The sequence below is a fragment of the Notothenia coriiceps genome, unplaced genomic scaffold, assembly GCF_000735185.1.
Source record: "Notothenia coriiceps isolate Sejong01 unplaced genomic scaffold, NC01 NC01_scaffold00010017, whole genome shotgun sequence".
In the NCBI taxonomy this organism is placed as follows: Eukaryota; Metazoa; Chordata; class Actinopteri; order Perciformes; family Nototheniidae; genus Notothenia; species Notothenia coriiceps.
The window spans coordinates 1-20,126 of NW_011342718.1; the positions used below are offsets into that span (position 1 = coordinate 1).

Sequence of the window (20,126 nt, forward strand, 5' to 3'; positions counted from 1 at the left end):
GGTTATACCACAAGGTGAGTTCCTTTTTACTTCCTGCTTCTTCACACACATGCTCTCCAGTACAGGTTAGCTCTGAGTGTTAGCAATGCTAATGTAAACACCGACCATATTACGTCCAAAACAGTCGGGCATTGTTTCTGATAGCAAAGTTTCTGATAGGGCCGTGGGCATAAAGCCCGCCTACATTTCAGATATTACGTCATATCGGACGCAAATCTGGATCAGCTCCGTTGTAGCCCCGTTTTTAGAGATTTGGGTACGGAGGAAAAGAAAGAGGGTTTTATTTTCTGACGCTGCTTGAGTTCCCTGACACACACATATTTATGTATAAAAGACATCAAAAACTGCATTTTGCATGATAGGTCCCCTTTAACTAGATTTAAATAAAATATGTAATTATTTTTTGATGGGAGTAGTTTACGTTTGAATATGTGTGATGCTGCAAAAAAAGAACAACAGATATGTCATCAAAATTTAATAAATGACATGACATTTTGAGGGGGATTCTGAGACACTTGGCTAGGCCACGTTGCTGTTGCCCCCCCCCCCCACCCCTTGTGAAACAGACTCAGCAGACATTGAAGAAGACGTCGTTTCTCTACCTGTTCTTGGGCCGGCCCAGCGGTGCGTTGTAGCGCCGTTTGATTTGTGCTGCCTTTTCATGTAACAGCCTCTTTCCCTTTTTCCTGGGTTGGCAGATTTGACAAATCCACATGCCTGAGAGAGAAAGAGTCAGCACAGGTTTATAAACCCCGAGGTGGATTTAGAGCAGACACCGACATGCTTAGGGACGTTTCAAACACATTAGCACTTAATGGTGAAGCATTAGGGGCTTCCTGAGATCTCAAGACATTACGGTCAGACTCAGGGGCGGCTGCATAGAGGTGAAGACTTAAAGGAGTCTTGTTTTTGTTTACCTTTGGGCATCCGCGTGAGGGGAGGATCGCAGCACTCCATGTGGAAGCCCCGGTCACAGGAGTCGCAGAACAACATGTTGTCCTGCACAGCGAACACACACAAAGTACTGAGTATTAGCAAGTTCAGACTAAATTAGCTAAAACGATATGATAAAAATAGGGTAGGTCAAAGTGTGAGTCCTTATAAAGTCATTCAGAGTGCAGGAGAGCTCTCTGGAACCAACTGGCCGTTCTTAAACTCAGACATTACATTTTCTCTCACTCTCTCTTCTTGAGCCTACATTTTTGTAATGATTGTCATTAGCATATTGGTACAACTTATTGATAGGTACGATTTTCTTTCATGCGTTTAAACTTTCCTGTTTGTTCATTCATATAGAAATATATCGCTCTGTCCGGTCGAAAAACAAACACTGCTTATATTAAATACGTGTCGCTCATGTCCAATTAGATGTATTTAATTTTTGTTTGAGGATACATTATGTGAAGCATGATCAAAGCTCCTTTAATTACCTGACTAGAATTCCACATATTTATGCACAAAAATGCATCAAAATACTTGTAATGTAATGTGCCATTTCAAGTTAGACAGATCTTTCAACATATCCTTCAGGGTTGGTTCAAGCGTCTTCCTTGTTTCCCTTTTATTCTCCATCTTTAAAGACCAGTTTCTCATCGTGCATCTTGACAGCGTGTTGAACATTTTGTCTCGCCGTCAAACCTCCCTACGAGCATTTGAATAACAATGACTCCTCACTCGACAGGTAAGGAGAAGAGAGTGAAATGCTGACTAAAATAGCTCAATCCCAGCGACCACAGACATGTCTATCAGCATCTCAGTGTGGCACTTAAGCAGAAGAGATGCTCTCAGCTGCTGTTCGGCCGCATTTCCACTCACCGCATTCTTGCCTTGATCCTGACAGCTGCTGCAAGTCTTGCATTCGATGCACTGCCACCACAGAGCCTTGACTCTCGCTGTGAGCTCTGGGGAGAACTTGAGACAGGACGGGTGGCCTGCAGGTAGATAGATAGACACACACGCACAAACAAGTGAGACTTTTTTTATTTTGTGCTGCTGACTGACAGCCGTGACCCACTTGCATCATTGTAGCTGTAAAAAAAAACAGCTCCTTTTGGAATTGAAAGCCCTCCCTACATCAAGGCCGGCTGCAAAGAGAGTGTTCAAACATAAAAGACAATCTGTCAGAGATGAGCTCTCGCTGTTTTGAAGAGCAGCAAACAAGATGGTCTTGTGCGGGACAGAAACCCGCTGAGGGAAAAACTCAATCTCTCCTCTGCGTTCACTCGGCAGCAGGAACACCGTAATTATATCCAAATCTCTGTGAAAACAAAGACCGCTGCCAGAGTCTGTCTATTACTGTGTTCATCTCTTTCAAAAAATGGCAGGAGAATAAAAGAAAAATAACCAAAATAAAATAGTTGGGTGCAGCCGCCAAAGATTATACTTAATGGTTACAGAGTGTCTGCTTAGCATTGTGCTGGTATTTGCTTTTGAACTGCAAATAGCTATTTAGAAATAAGCTGAAAAACTAATGTTTTCTGTCCGTTGTTTTGCTTGGTTCCTAAGTGTCCTTGTTTTCAAATCCTATTCACTCAGCCTCGTTCTGTTTTAGGCTTTAGTTGACTTAGAAATCTGGGCATTTATGTATGTCATAGAAATGAAAACAGCTTTAATCCGCAGATACCTTACATTTCACACTTAATTCGATGCGGTATAAAAAATATAACTTCTTCCTCCCGGGCCTTGCTGTGTGGGAAACATCTGTAATAGTGTGTTTTATATCCACAGAAATACAGAGGGACTGGCAAAATGTATTCTTTTTAAACCACATTTAGTCTTTCCATCAACACAATAGCATGATGATATCCTCACTAGAAGGTCTATTGTTACTGAAAAGGATTAATAATAACTAATATTTTATTCATAGCTTTTGTGAACTCAATTATCACTGTTGGAGACTTTTTTAAACTGCATGCAGGCAGGGCTGAGTATATATTCATATTACTATGATATAGTGAAAAGACTCAGATGTTGGATATTCTAATATGGCATAAGTTTAGTCTTTCATTGATATTAAAGGCTGCATAATAGTAAATTAGTGTATTTCTCTATTAGTGTTCTGTCCTTTTCCTTTGCCCATTAAGTCATTATATCCACATGAAGCCGGTGAAGACAGTTGACATTAAAACCTCATTGTGGAAATATTTTTGTAACAAGCACAATTAACTTTAGACCAAATATCTACATTTCAATATGGACTTTTTTTTATATCTATTTTGATTAAAGGTGGGGCAGGTAAGAATGGAGAAACCAGCTGGAGTGCGCTAGAATTTGAAAATACACAATCTGCCCTTCCTTCAGACTTCCTTACAGAGCCCCTCCTCCAACACACACGAACGCGCACATGACCAATGAGGGCACGAGATAAGTTTGTGCACAGATGGAAGGCTGACAGGCAGGTAGGCCATCCAGTTATTTTAGCCGGGCCGGCTCAGATGATTGGTCGTGCTTTTTACAGCACTACGGCTTCCACAGATGAAGTTTTTTTAATGGATTTATTGTCAAAGCACTTCAGATATTCATTGCTATCGGGATGTTAAGAGCATTCCATGGAATATAACAAAAAGTGTATCTCGAGCCGGTTTCTCAAACGTACCTACCCCACCTTTAAGCCTTACATGCAAGTTAGAACATGTTGAGGGTATATGCAGGAATCCTGAAGTCAGATGTAATTCCTTTCAAGACCTTTTTTAAGACCCTTTCCATACATTTTAAGACCTCATCGCCACTTTGAGTTCTAACCGGTTCCATTGGCGACACACTTTACCTCACATTGACTATATACAGTATTGATTGTCCTTCCTCCTTATCTTCCAACCATTTGGACGCAGACTTGCATTTCCCCATAACGATGTTGCTTAACAACCGGCGTAAACGGACCTTCGCGCTATCAAGCACTGAGCGTGCGATGTCCTGTTCAGATGACGTCAAATCCAACGGGATGCCATAAATAAACTCCACAGAATCACACTACACACCTACGCAATGATTACATTCAGGCAGACTGTAGAATACAACCTCTTTGGACCATTTATATACTTATTGAAAACAAGCTACAAAATGTAATACCTTGAAAAATGCCTGTAACAGAGGTGATTTTTGGGGCCATAGATCTCGGCCTCCGTTACGGATTGGGTAGCTTTGTTGGTGGCGAAATGTATGTAGTGTGTGCATCTGTCTGTGTTTTAGTTTGTCTGTCTCTGTTTGCTGGTTTTATGTTAAAAGTGTTCCCCTTTCCCCATATCTGTGGCTGTTGATTGTGTGCACCTGGGGCCCTGTGTTGTCTCCTCCCCCCCACCTGTGTCTAATTGGTTGATTAGGGTGTGTGTGTATTTAGGCTCTGTTTCCCTGTCTGTTAGGAGGCAGGGAGTGTGTGTGAGATCCTGGTGGCTGCAGGCTGTGCTCACGTGAACAGCAGCAGCAGGATTGAGGCGGTGTGTAATGTGTTCATGCTTTAATAAATGCCCACACCGGGTTATATTTGGGAAGTCTGCCTCTGCCTCCTTGCTTGGTCGGGCCGCTCAATTGTCAGCTTCACAATGCCGTTTAATACTTTTTAATAGCCTTCATATTCGCTAAATTGATTTATCAACTTTTAATACTTTTTAAGACCCCGCGGACACCCTGTGAATGCTAGTGAAAAAAGGCTTATACATTTCCATCACCACAAGCCAAAACTGTTAAAATGTAAACATTGATAAGCCACTTGACTGGTGGACAAATAAAAGTTCATTTTGGATCAGCTGGTTGCATCCTCTTCTCCGGTGGTTGTTTTAATCACAAAACACGAGAAGTGTAACGCCCAAAGCTAGAGAAATGCACCCCCCAGACGGAGCTATGGCCTCGTGTCGCACTGTTCTCAGATCAGCACTCACCACTGTTGCCACAGTCGGCGCAGGAGATGAGCTCCTCCGGCCTCTTGTCGCGGTTCTGCTCCTTGGTCCCTAAACAGAAGCTGCAGATGGGGATGGGCTCGGCCACCGGCTGGCAGGGAGAGAGAAGGGGTGAGGGGGTGGGGGGAGAGAGGAGAGACTGTCAGTCAACTTCACAGCTTAATGTGTGCAAATGAGACAACAGAGTGGCCTTGTGTGTCCTGCCACGGTGAATGACTGCTGCTGTGTGTATTAACAGCGCATTAGAAACTACAACGACACCACAGAGCAGTGGATGTGTGAACGGAGGCTGTGGGATAATGAAGAGTGTGAGAGCTGCACTGTTAGGAGTGAGCTTGTATCATTTATGTGTTAGCGGCTGCCATTAGTGTGTCACAAGTCCCTGCTGACTCCTGAGCTGCATCTCGCTTCCTCTGCTTGAGGAGTTCCAGCGTCCTAATTCAGCTTTTATTCTGAAACATGTCAGACATTCACTTCTGGCGCGGCTTAAATCTTTTAGTGCGTCCCGGAAACCATGTCAGCAGGCGTGTACTGAAACGCAGGACAAACACATCGTCTGATCTGCACTCCAGCACAAAATGCAAGATGGGTTTTTGTCCGAGAAAACAAATAAGGCAGCAAAACGCTTTACATGTCGTCCAACATCAAATAGGACTTGTGTGTCCAATAAAGCTGAAAAATCACGTCCCTGAAGCACTGCAGGTGCACTTCACAGGAACAACTACAAGAGGGGGGGGGGATGAAACTTTGTGAAGCCTGGAAGCCCTGAGGGGAAGAGGCTTACTGCTGCCATGGAGTATACTACTAATACAAGTTGTTTTTTCACTTCTCTACCATCATAGAGAGCTAGACAGCTTTGTAGTCACTCATCTGAGAATGTTCCTGGTTATCCTGATCATTAATAATCACTAGGATTCATTTTTTTAATAATAATAAAATCCCATATCCCATAAATTGGATGACCATTTTAGTTTTCACTTCATATACCATTGTAAATTGCATGAAATGATGAGCTGTTTTGTTTTATGTATGTTTATGTATGTTTTGTGTGTGTGAGGACCCCAGGAAGAATAGCCAATCAGGGTTCATACACTTTTTCACCAAGGATGTTCAATGACTTCTCCAGGACCTTTACCTAATTTTCCATGACCAAAAAAATTACTCTTTCTCAGCGGTAACATTTTTATTTTAACATGGAACAGGAAAATAAGGTCTGCATATGAAACATGTTGTGCCGATCTAAAACAAATCCAATTGTAGGCTTACTAGCTCCTACACGCTAAAGCAACTAAAATCTCTCACCAGTAAAACACCTCGTCAGTTAAATGCCATTTTACGTTTCATTACTATACGATACAGTATTTATTATCATTATAGTATTACTATTTCGGTGATTAGATAAAATATAAATTATATTTGATGCAACTTTAGTTACATTTCCATGACTTTTCCAAAATGTTGGGAAAATATTGTTTTCCATAACTTTTCCAGGACCTGGAATTAGCATTTTGAATTTCCATGACTTTTCCAGGTTTTTAATGACCGTAAGAAACCTGGCCAATGCTCATGCTAGTGCTAATGGGGATCCTAATAAAGAACAAATATCAAATCCCCTATCAAGAGCTGGGAAAACTTGTTGAGTGTTTTTGAAACGTTGTAAGAATGTTGTACTCTGATTTAAGAGCGAGCTCTCCTCAAGAGCCGTCTGAGAGCAAGAGGAAAGTGAAGGACACTCTGAAGGAGCGACATGTCGTCATGGCTGACACAGGAGACACTTGCATCTGACATCTGTCGCCCAACTGCTTCCACATCCTCCGCTTTCTGTCACAGCAGCAGAGAGGACGCAGCGGCTGGAAAACAACTGGCCTGACATCTGGGCTGGTGTTTGCCAGCAGGCAGGAGGGAGCCACTGAGACGAAGTGGAGCTCTGATGACACCAGAGCGGAGCTGTTTTAAACTCTTATGTTTTCAACACAGAAGGCAGCGGGTCACATGACTGCAGTAAACACTGGAAGAGGACTACTAAAAGACACCAGAATGTAAAGCCTTAAAACAACAATGTCACAGTTGGACAATTCAAACCGAACAGCAAACCAATCCAGGACTTGAAGATGGTTTTTTATTCACAGTACTCAGGAAACTCAACAAAGTTTCAGCAAACACTTCAAACACTTGAAGTATATAAAGCACTGTTTGTGTTTTACACTTATGTTTAGGACACAAACTTATTCTCAAGTGTACAGCCAAAAGCTTTTCAAATATTGCAAGAGGGTAATAGATTTGCCCAAAAAAAACGAATGGTTATCTAATGAGTGGTTTGTAAGAAACTATTTTAAAGATATTTTCGGGCAACCAGTGCCTTCTGTGTTTAGACAGTATTGAAACTCTTGAGAGGCAGAGGGGATCACGTGAGACAGAGGGGATCACGTGAGACAAATGGACCCAGACCGGATTCGAACCAGGATCTTCAGCTTGATGTCCCAGTTAATGGGCCTCAGCACTACCAATGGAGCTAAGCGTCGGCCAGTGGTCCTAAAAATGGAATCATTCACTGGCTAAATGGCGTGTGGACGAAAAGCAGATTTTCTACATTTGAACACTTTATATTGTGCGTTATGTCAAATGTTCCAAATAAAAAATTAATTGTTTGAAATACTGAAAACAAATTTGAAGTTACTGATTTTAATTCTGATTATTTGTTTATTATGAAAGTGACAAATTCCATATTTTACTAAACCTATGTTCATGTACCTGCATAACTTCTATTAATTACTAAGGATTTAGAGTATAGAGTGCCACAGTGACGCAACCTAAAACCCGGAGTAAGTTAGCATTTTACCACTTCCGGTTCCTTCGACAAAAACCATTCAATCTCTCCATAGGATTGAGCAAAACAGCTGGAAGTAAGGTCTGTGGTCGAGACACATTGAAGAGACGGATCACGTTTTGTTCTATGACATTAAATACATCAGCAGTGACCCCACTGGTGATTTCTGAAGAGTTTACGAGTCTGAAAAACGATGGTTGTTAGCAAATGGCTGGATAGGACTACAGAAGTTGAATTGGTAATTATCTGTAGCATTTGTTTAAAATTTGTCTAAAATAACATTGATTTATGTAAAATGACTATGTAACATATATAAAATATGGAACAAAGTTATATTTTATTTTTTTAATATAAAAAATTTAAAAGAAAAAATTAAATTTATTAAACCGAAATTATAAAAAAAAACATACAACCCTTCTCCACCCTTGCCGGCGGTGACGATATGATGGATAACGTCTGTTACAGACCAAACCGCCAAGAACAGGGGGTCGACAACGATTGTCAAGGTGTTCCGCACAGGAGAACTGAGTCTTGTTGTAAAACCAAGGTCTCGGCGAGAAATTGGCATCCTTTTCCTGCTCGTGTACGGTTCGCACCTTGTGTGTCCGAATTTTTTTCTCGTGCGTGTGATGTAGAGTGTTTGTCTATAATTCAGGTTTAGGTACTGATGGTCAGTACACCCTGTAAAGATCTTCGCTACAACACGCTCGCCAGGACCGACTCCATCTTTGAGAGAAGTCCTACCTTAAATTCCTAACACAAAGTGAGAAGGTTATAGGGACAGCACTTCCCTCCTAATCGAAAAGTAAAAAATCATAGATGACCCTAATTAAATGTCACCGTCGGTCATCGAACACACACACACCCCACACACACACCCACACACACACACACACACAACCACACACACACACACACACACACACACACACACAACACACACACACACACACACACACACACACACACACACCACACACACACACCACACACACACACACACACACACACCACACACACACACACACACCACACCACACACACACACCACACACACACACACACACACACAACACCTCTTTCTCCGCCTGCGAGCGAGAAAAGGAAAATGCCTCCGGCGAGTGTCCCCGCTCTCTTCGTCAACTGGAGGAGGCCGCCCTCCCCCAATTCGCAGTCCTTACTACCTCCACAACCAGGTGCGTCCGACGACGGACGGTGTAAAAAGAGAGAAGGATGAATGTAAAAGGGTAAAGCAGTGAGAGGACGGGAGACCAGAATAAAAAGAGCGAGTGAGACAAAAAAAAGTTTTGAATAAAAAAGAATCGACGGCTGAATGTAAACAGAAGTCACTGAAAAAACGAAACGTCACTTCGACAAAGGGTAGTACGAAAGTCCAGGAAAGGATTGGCGTCGACGTCGTTTTCTAAACAGCTAGCTGTCTATTTCACTAACCGTTGATAAACACAAGTCGGAGAGTTACAACGCTAAAAACAATAGGAACCAAACTTATAAGTATAATTGTCGACTTTGTACAGACCCAAAACTTGCCTGTGTAAGCCAAATAAATTTCTGTGGTCGAACCCGTTTAACTCCTTGGGACCCAACCCTCGAAATAAGTAATAGAAGGACCTTATAACACTGAAATCAAATTAATTCATTACTCGCTTACTAATTCAGGCTATACTCTTGTTAGGGAACTTAGCGTCGCATGCATATTAGGTGATTTGGCTTACGAAAGTGACATTCTACCATTACCAAAGGGTCTTTATCTCGAATAAGGAAATGAATTCCCATTCTGAAGATAGGAAGAGGAGTACACGGAATAGAGAATAGATTGTCGGAGTAGGAAGTATGGAACCACAAAGAGTACGAGAAGACAGGGACAACGAATCGGACCCACCTCCCCCCCCAACACAACCCCCCTCACACTCAGTCTGCCTTTTAACTTGGTGTTATTTAGTGCGAAACCCTAGGGGACGGACGGATGGCGTCGGGAGACTCGGAGTGAAGAAGAACAGGACAACTTGGGAACGTCGTCGTTGGAGTGGACTTTACAGGTTCAAACCAAAAAAAATGTGTAAATTTTATTAATAACCTAACAGACACTCGACTTCCACTTGCAATAACTGAATCCACCAAGTTCCAAAAGTATAAACCAACTCTTATTACGGTGGAAAAAATCAATTATGTAATAAAGACACCCCATATTTTCATTTAGGAAGCGAAGGAAGGCTGTTTTTCGTTACGTTAAAGAGGTATCCTAAAAACTTTTTGTCGACCTTTATTCCAGACACCAACTCTGGCGTAAATTCTCTGCTAGTCAAAAAAGTCGCCTGTATTAGAGGTGACAATGGGATGAAAAATAGAAAAGATAGATAGAATTCAGGCGGTCCGTTACGTATTGCATACGATATTTTGATGCGCCCATCTACGAGTTCATGCGGTTGAATTCTAGGTATAAGTTTGTATGGTCTAAGGATTTTACCAAAAAGTTCAACTTCGGCAAACAAAACCTTGTCAAACGTCCTCCGTTCCTCCGTTTCCATAACGAAAGGTTCGTCTTGTCCCGTTTGTTTGAGTCGCCCTCACAAATGCACAAGCCTCATTACTGCATGTGGNCATACTCAGCCCGACTCAGCCTGGTTGTTCCTGGCCCTAGAACCACGATTTTATGGGACCATTACATCACCAGAAGTCCCAATTTAAGGGGTCATTTCTCCCAAAAAAAAGATTTTTACTCACTATATCAACAGCCCCATCAAAGATATTTTCCACCAGCCGCAACTGTAGTATAGAAACACACACCTACTAGCGACATACTTATTGTAAGTCGCTTTGGATAAAAGCGTCAGCTAAATGCAATGTAACACACACACACACACACACACACACACACACACACACACACACACACACACACACACACACACACACACACACACACACACACACACACACACACACACACACACACACACACACACAGTTATATTCACTACTTTGTTAGACGATAATTGTCCATTTTATGCCACTGATGTACTATAAGAACATTAGGATGTAAACACACTTTTAAACGAGCAGTGAACTTTTCAGTGTTAATAATACTCTGACATTAGAATGTGACATTTTTATCCTCAATTATTGTATCCCCAATATCCTCACTAAATAAAACCAATAAAACCACACGATAAAAGATAATGGTTTCTCAACATAAAGTGTGTTTAAATAATAGTGTAGGAGCCATATTTAAGGTCTCTTTGTTTTTATTATGTCGTATTTTTCACTCATCAGTGTGTGAAGAAGCACACGTCCGATCGTCCGGGACGTGTTATGTACAATATCGGACAAGTACATCTTTCCATTGACTTGTCCGATGGACAAGTGACATTTTTCGCCCATATTTATTGACAAATGATTGATAAATTCAGCTCACAAAAGGCAGAACTGATTCGCAGGGACTCAGCGTCTCTCTCTCTCTCTCTCTCTCTCTTTCTACGCACAGCGGATCCGCTGCCCTCCAGCCTCATCTTTGTCAACCTTTCGTATGTTCTTTCTCTAACACGTAATGAAGGTTATTAAGCTCTTTGGCTCCTATGCTGTAATATTGACCGCCATTTCCTTCATGAAGTAAAGCAGCCTCCCTGTCTGTGTCCTTGCGCTGTCCTCACATCCCGGGACCCTCAGACTCGGATGAGCACAGGGATGTCAGTGTTGTTTATGAAGCAGGGTATAGAAAGTACATTATTGAAATGAAAATACTATTTCCTTTTACAAACAGTGAGCAGCTGCAGCATGTGTGTTTCAGGACACACAGACTGTGTGGTTGGACTCTGTCTCACAGGCAGGTTGCAGTGTAGCATCAGAGGAGACTGGGACAATTGTACATTCTCAAACTGCACCAACTAACTAAACAATGCAGAGCTTATTTTCTATAATTTTATTCAATAACCGCAACAAAATTAAACAGTATGAAGTGATTCGTAGATAGGAATACAGATATGCAGGGCCGTACCTCCCTACAGGCCGATCACGCAGACTGCGTGGGGCCTCACCTTGAGGAGGGGGCCTCACCTTGCGGAGCGAGCCTCAACTGAGCCACAAATGCGGCTCACCTATGCGCTTATGCGGCGCAATTAGTGTGGTTTCGCCCCTGCGAGGCTCCATTAGAACCCCCCCCGCCCCGAAGCTCGCGAAACAGAGGGCCTCATCATATAACTTGGCGTGGGGCCTCAAGTTGGCCAGGGACGGCCCCGCAGATATGAATTAATGTTTTCATAAATATATTTCTCTCCCAGTGAAATTGGCATGGGACGTATTTTTACCCTCACAAATAACCGGAATCGAGAACCGAAAAGAACCGGAATCGAATAGCATAACCGGAATCGTTAAAATCCAAACGATACCCAACCATGGATGTATAATAAGAACCCGCTATAATAAGTACCGCTCACTTACGTTAGCGGTGTCGTAAAACCGTGGGAAAATGTCAAATACGATGGCGAAGAAGAAGATTCCAGTGGCCCCAAACATTTATTCGGAGAAGTAAATTGCCAAACTCACTTGTCCATGGACATGTACTCTCTAAAAACACTCTTACGCTGCTCATCATTGGTAGTGGACGTGCACTGGAGCTTGGTGCGGAGTTAGTGGTGTTTTAACTTTAATTCACCTGCTGACTTGTGCTTTGTATGGACATAGAAAGGGGGGATGAGACGGGATGTGAAGTTTTCTTTTGACAGCTATTATATCGCGATTTCTTCACAATATACCACCGCAATCACCATCACATCCGGCTGTGCACTTCTACTACCATTTGTACTCTATTTTTGCCTGTTTTATGTAATAAAAGTTCAAATGCACAGAAGGAGTGGAGCGCTTTTGTTTGAGCATGCCGATGGTTTTTCTTTCCGTATATATTCCCACTCAGCTTTTTTAGCTCCTATAGCCGTAATAAATAGTTTGGTTTAGAAAGTCATTCATTCCTTAAGAGGAAATATACTTCAAATCCAGCTTTTCAATAGTTATGGACTTTTGTGGACAAAAAGTGCAAAGTAACAACATANGTGTGCCTTGGCAGTCTCTAGGCTTTTGTTTGAGCATGCCGATGGTTTTTCTTTCCGTATATATTCCCACTCTAGCTTTTTTAGCTCCTATAGCCGTAATAAATAGTTTGGTTTAGAAAGTCATTCATTCCTTAAGAGGAAATATACTTCAAATCCAGCTTCTCAATAGTTATGGACTTTTGTGGACAAAAAGTGCAAAGTAACAACATAGCAACTAAGCTTGAACCCAAAATGTTCCCACACTTGAGCCGTAGGAAAGTTGCTAACGTAAAAATGATTAGATTTGTTGGGACGTGAGACGAGATGTGCATCATTACACAGTCAAGGAGACATATTGCCGTTTTTAAAATCTAATTGTAGTGAAATTGTTATTCTGGAAAGAAAACACCACCAAATGCATTAAATCCAAATAAAAAAGGGAAACATATAAGATCAAATCTATAGCTTTTTTGAGGAGCAATACAGTATTGGAAAACACATTATCATGATCAAGTGCATCGATATATTTTTTACACCAACACCCGGAAGCAATGGTCATATGGAAGTAAGTATTGGTCAAGATCGTTGTCTAGTTTCCAAAATGGTCGAAATTAAGACTTGAGGCAACATGCAGCATTGTCTGAGAGCGAGTGCAGAGAGGTAATAGGATTTAGAAAACAACTAGAGGTGGCCTGGTTTCCCCTTTTATACACTGGCTTCTGTTAGTCAAAGACAGAGGACAGGAGAGCGAGACAGAATGAGAGAACAATGGAGGAAGGACGAAGGGAGAGGGAGAAAGGGGGAGGAGGAGGAGGGATGAAAGGCAATGGGAGAAAAGAGAAAGAGGGAAAAGCGTTGCTGTTGTCCTTGTCTCGTCTCAAGTCAAGGATCTCATTAACATGGGAGCCCAATCTCAGCCCCCACACCCCAACACTACATCACTTTCTCTATGGCCGCTTCCACCTCCAACACAAACTCATTGATCACTGTTTCAGGACACAGCGAGCAGCAAACACACATTTGCACTTATAGTCATTAGATGCACTGGCAGTCAAGAAACACATCGTAATGCACCATTGTCATGTTTTTAGACAGAGAAACAGGAAATGCTGGGCAACGTTTCATCGACATCCTTATAAAGTCTTGGATTGAGATATCGTGACTGGTGTTTGTGCTTGTTTTAAAGGCTGCATTGCAGTAAAATTATGTAATAGGTAAGTTTCTTTTTATCTAGTGGTGACTGTGGCTACTGGCTAGTGTGCTGGACTTCGAATCAGGGGGTAGCAAGTTCGAGTCCCACTGCAGTCAGCATGTCGTTGTGTCCCTGGGCAAGACACTTCACCCCAAATTGCTCCTGTGGGGATTGCTCACAGTACTGAATGTATGTAAGTCGCTTTGGATAAAAGCATCTAACAAATGACATGTAATGTAATCTAGTGGCTTTACCTGCTTAGTCCTTATATTGACATTTCTCTTTATTATATCAAAATCCCATTGTGTAAATATTTTTGGGGAGCAATGGTAAACCCCAACAATATCGCCATAATATCAGTATTGAGGTATTTACTCAAATAATGAGATATTATTTATTTTTTTCATATCGCCCCGCTTGTATGCATATGATATTAGTAGAAGACAAAGTACTGATTTTATTACTTATTTTAAGTAAAAGTAGCAAAAGCCTGTAAAAATACTCTCTTAGATGTAAGAACACCTGCATTCAAACTCTTAAGTAAAAGTACAAAAGTGGAACAAAGATAAAAGTAGTTTGATTAATAATGGATACTTGTATCACAGCTGGTTATGTTGTAGCTAATTATTAGAGATGTCCCGATCCGATCACGTGATCGGGGATCGGAGCCGATCACGTGATTTTCAAAAGATCGGAATCGGGAGGAAAAAAATCGGGGATCGGGATTTTTTTGATATACATTTTGTATTTAATATTACAAAATAAAAATGACCATGTTCAAGTCTTAAAGTCATCCTGAGGCCTTAGTTTTGGTTTCAAATTACAGAACATCATGTATGTGTTGCTTCTTTGGGGCTTGTTTTCATAGACCTGGTTGCTTATTTCTCTCAAATCTGGCAACAGAGTGGGCAGGGCGCAGTGTCTAATTGTAGCAGTAAGCTAACGAGTACTGAAAGCTTTATTTTGTTTTGATCCAATGCTGCACAACTGAACTGATCCAATGCTGCTGTGAAAGAAAGAAGCTATATCCATGTTGGATAGAATATCCAATTTAAATAAAAAAATAACCTTAAGGGACAACTTGAATGCTTTTTTTTTTCTTAATGCATTGCATAAAGATCGGATCGGGAAAAATCGGTATCGGCAAATTGTCAAAATCAAATGATCGGAATCGGATCGGGAGCAAAAAAAGGTGATCGGGACATCCCTACTAATTATGTTTATTTTATATGCATATCTTTACACATTATATGTCAAAGTGTGTTTATTTTATTGATTTGAACTATTAATCTGAATCAGTAAAGTAACTTATGCTGCCAAATATATCTAATATTGAAAGTACAATATGAGCAACAAAAATGAGTAGACATTTATAGTAGCATAAAATGAAAATACTCAAAGTGCCTCAAATGTTAAATAATTTATAATATAATATATATTATATAATAATTTATTCATTACATTCAACCACTGACGGATATTCAATTACATCAGTTGACCTGCAGCAGAGCGACGCTGAAGGCCCCCTATTATACTGTTTTACATCAATACATTATATGTCTCAGATATATACAGAAAATGTCTCTGAACAGATCATTGATGCATTACCCATAATCCCCTCTGTTTCAGCCCTGTTTCCAAAGTGCTGATTCTCTGTCTGTTACTTTAGATGAAAATAAGGAGCCCCTCCCCACGCCCCTCTGAGAGATATTTGGTTAAAAAGAACACAATGGTGCTCTAGGAGGAGATCCAGGTGATANTGTGGACGCCGATATCAGGGTCACGCCGGAATATATACATGTGTAGTAAGTTAATCGACGCGACGCCGAATATAAGTCCACCGCGAATATCAGGCTTTTAATGCCATTAATGTCTAAGCGTGTGACATTACCATAAGGGTTCGTGCACAGAGGGGATTGTCGGGAAAGAGATGGCTGTTTGAGGAAGCTCCCATTTATTAACATTTCAACAAACAAGTTGCATATTTGCATAACGTATTCAAGTGTTAGCATTTAGTGCAATAGTAGCTACAGAACATGTACTGTGCTGTGTAAACTGTACTGTATCACATAGCGTTTCAGACACACAAACTTTTCAACTTTCAAACTTAAACGGTGCGCTCCCAGCGCACGTACCGGCATTGATCTACAGCAGTGGTTTTCAACCAGTGGTACGGGGACAAACTGTCTCGCTCTCTTAATGTCTGTCTGTCTTGCTCTTGTTCTGTCTCTCGTACCACTCTCGGTTCCACTTTTACTTTTGCGCGCTACCTGTCTCACTCTTTTCCGGCCTCCAGCTTTTCCTGCTGGAGCCCGCCGCTTAAAGGTGGGGGGCGCGGACCGGCCATAGAGCCCATAGAGTTAAAGGTGGTGGACTGTAACCTGTAAAATCCATAGATTTAGGAGGTCCCCTAGTGGCCGTTAGCTGTAAAAATCCATAGATTAGCCGCACCGTTATATAAGCCGCAGCGTCGAAAAATGGGAAAAAAGGCGCGGCTTATAGTCCGAAAATTACGGTACTTCTGAAAGACAAAGTCCAGATGTTCAGTCGTAACAGAAAGTTCTGTGGATTGTCTTTGGATAACGTAGGGACAGCGTTTCTGGAACAGATTTCAAATGTAATTTTTCACTTTTGGCCAGACAAATTACATTTCCAACGATTGTATTTAATGTCGCAGGATAACTTTAAAAGAAAGAAAGAAAGAAATCCTTTATCAGTCCCACAGTGGGGATGTGTATAGTGTTACAGCATAAGTTGAATAGTGCAAAAGGCATGAAATAACAAGTTAAGCACACATTAGTAATAAAATAAAACTAAAGATAAATAAGTACACAACTATGGCTAAAAAGAATAGTAGTAGCAGCAATGTAAGTTAACTAAGTGACACAGCAACAGAAGTATTTATGTGGTGAAAGGAACTGAATGTAAAGATGTTATCAATCATTATTGATTCCAGAAATCAGCGTTTCCGCCAGGGGGGCGTCTTGCCGTCATTTGACACCCTTATTCAGCTCTGCGGGCCGAGGACGTCCAGAAATATTAACAGATCGAGAGTTTTTATCGCTTGAAATGACGAAAAGGAAAAAGGACATCCCTCCGTTGGAGGTGTAAAGGAGTCTGGTGGGATTCTTTTCGGAGTATTGAAGATCGTTTCCCCGAAATCGAAGGTGCCTGCTACAGGACAACACGGAACGTGAGCAATTTGGACGCGATAAGCGGGGGGGGTTTTAGTGGAGCACGCGCGTGAGCTGCGAGCGCCAGAGCCACGCAGCGGCGAAACTGAGGCTCCATGGTAAACTGTGGTAACATGAAGAACCGTTTGGGAGCCGAAAGAGCCGGCGCTTTAAGAGAGCCGAGCCAAATGATCCGGGGTGGACGCCCTCTCAGCCCTGGTCTGGCAGAAACACTGCCTGAAATGATTTCGGTAAACGGGGTACATGGAGTACTGCTGCTAGGGCTGGGCGATATGACAAAAAAAAAAAAAAATCATATCACGGTAGTTTTCCAAATTATAAATGGTATCACAGTATTTCTTTATTTTTCAATGATTGGAAATGTACGTTTAGGCCCCACAAAAAAAAAACCCGATCAGTGGGGTTCCTCGTGAGTCTTATTTGGTTAAAGGAATCAGAATGGATGAAACGACGGCAAAATGTAAAATATTTTATTGCAAACTTTGCGAACCACATACAAAAACAACTAACAACAAAAGCACCATTTGAAAATGTAAACAAACCCCCCCTTCACCTGAAACTGCACATTTAAATCCTCCCCAGGGGACTCCTTTCACTGCCGCACCGATCAAGCGCCCTTCGCCACTTTTCAACGGTATTGCGGTATATTAAAAAAATCATATCATACGGTATAAAAAGCACAGTATTGGGTATGAAAGGGTATACCGCACAGAACTGCTGCCATGTTCCACAATTAACACTTAAAATTATATAACAACGCATGGCTATAGCGTTGTGTCTTTCAGATGTGAAACTGCCGGAAAGCATTGATTTCTGGCATGCATTCCCATCACTGCATATATGATGAAAAACACACAAAAGCACACCAGGCAAGATACCTCTAAAAGGTGAAGAAGAAAAAGTGTTGTGTGAACTGACCCTTTAAAGAAATGAATCCTCTAGAGTTTTTCCATTTCTTTGCGTACGTGTACCACTAAATGTCCTTTAAGAGCAGGGTCTGTGGAAGCATTGAGGCATTCATCTGAAGCCATCGGAGAGTGGAACAACTTATAATAAAAATAACATTAGGTCAACTGAGGCCAGGGCTCTGCAGCAACTGGGGGCAGAAACAAAGAACAGCTTTGCCTTCAACTTGAAAAATGGATCTGTCCAAAATCTGAAAGTCAAGCTGGCTATAGAGTCAAGGGAGACCATTTCATCGCACCCAGCTTAGTCACTTTCCCAGCATTCCTGTGGTGTGGTGGTGCTGACCCTGACAATGTTTCCATCCATCCAACATAAGAAATCCTCTCCTGTGACTACATGACAAGATGTAGCAGCAAACAGGGGGATGGGAAGGAGTGAACAGACGAGGAACAGACGAGGAAAAGCAGTTTGCCCCTGAGGCATATAATCGATGTCCGAGGGCATTTTGTATTCACGGTCCTCCGAGTGACACTACATGATGTCTTCACCTTGAGACAAACACAAGCAGAGGTAGTGTGTGTGATGTTAGAGACACAAGAAGGGGTTGATCCAATACTGGAACAGTGGAATAAATTACATATCCATATGGATCATAATAAGCGTTGCCTAATGTTGCAGCTCTTTGGCCTCTCGTGGTAATAATGGTATTGACTTGTGGACGATATATGGATATGAACTCGACCATTTTAGCTGACCTTGGTAATGCCCGTTGTGTTCACCTGCATGTTTGTTTACCTTACAATGTGAAATTTTAGCCAACAGAATAAACTGTCATATAAGAGTCAAGACACCATATTCTTTACAGAATTACTCAAAATAGTTGGCTCTCAATTCAATAGTTTACAACAAATTGCTTAAATGTTGCAGCTCTAATGAATAAGTTGCTTATGAACCTACGTACATATTGCGTGTTGTCTTTACATGCTATGTTTGTTTGATATTAATGTCAAATGTAAGCCTAACTAAAGTCAAGACGTGGCACATTTTTGTTAACGGGGCCAAAGATTCCAAAATTGCCGCAACAATTAAATATCGTCCGCCACAAATGGATCTCATAAAAAAAAAAAAATTATTATTATAAAAAAAAGAAATGGTGTAGTCTAATGCATAGTGAGGTGGGCTGATGATCGGAAGGTTGCGAGTTCAAATCCTGCCTGGAACACCACTAGTAGTGTGCCCTTGAGCAAGGCACTTAGCCCTCGGTTACTCCAGGGAGAATGTCCCTGTAATTGGTTATTGTAAGTCGATTTGGAATAAGGCCTCTGCGAAATGCCTGAATTGTAAATTGTAAATGATATTTTTGGGAGAATAAACCCCACGGATCCTCAACTCCGGTGTGTTTCACTCATTAACAACGCAACACAGAGCAACAATATCGTTGTCTACAGCAGCCATGAACATGAATCAAATTCTGTGGGAAACACTGCAACACTGTGTACCAGCAGAAAAGGAGACTGAGAGTGTGTATGTTTTCACGCGCCGCTTTTTTCACACGTCCTCGCCGTGACACCACTCGTCGACATCGAGAACTCTGGTTCACCCCGCTCCAGCTGTTGAGGAGAGGGCAACCGCAGGGCAGGGAGATTTCTCTTGCCTATTATGACGGGACGAACATACACACACACGTGCACACACACAATAATATACCCACATGGATATACACACACAAAGGCTCAGCATCGAGCCCATCCCACCTAATGGCCGTAGCCTCATATTGCTAACGGGCGCTCAGGGAGGCAATGAGGTTTGCCATCTATATATCCATGACCCCTGGTTGACTTCTCTCTCCCATTCAACTCCCCCTTCATGACCTGGCATTGGCACGCCATTAGGGTGAGAAGGGGGGAGAAAGAAATTGGGTCTGGGACCCCGTTTGAATGGAGCGCTCAGACACAAATATAAGCGTGTTGAGTACACAAATCTCCTCGCAAATGGGGTCAAAGCCAGTGCTTAGCTATTTGTTTTCATTCCCCCCTCCTCACTGCGCGCGCACACACACCCCCACCCCCCCCC

General features: G+C 41.9%; 1 protein-coding gene across 1 annotated transcript in view; it reads right to left on the reverse strand.

Moving 5' to 3' along the window:
• Nucleotides 1-602: 602 nt before the first annotated feature.
• Nucleotides 603-20,126, reverse strand: part of LOC104945780 (histone acetyltransferase KAT6A-like) — a gene marked incomplete at its 3' end in the record, with an annotated part of 23,148 nt that continues 3,624 nt past the window's right edge. The window contains exons 2-5 of the mRNA XM_010771497.1: nt 4,875-4,983; nt 1,816-1,931; nt 918-999; nt 603-717 (exon numbers count right to left, since the gene is read on the reverse strand). Of these exons, the coding sequence (XP_010769799.1) occupies nt 603-717; nt 918-999; nt 1,816-1,931; nt 4,875-4,983 (422 nt within the window). The remainder of the gene's footprint in view (nt 718-917; nt 1,000-1,815; nt 1,932-4,874; nt 4,984-20,126) is intronic.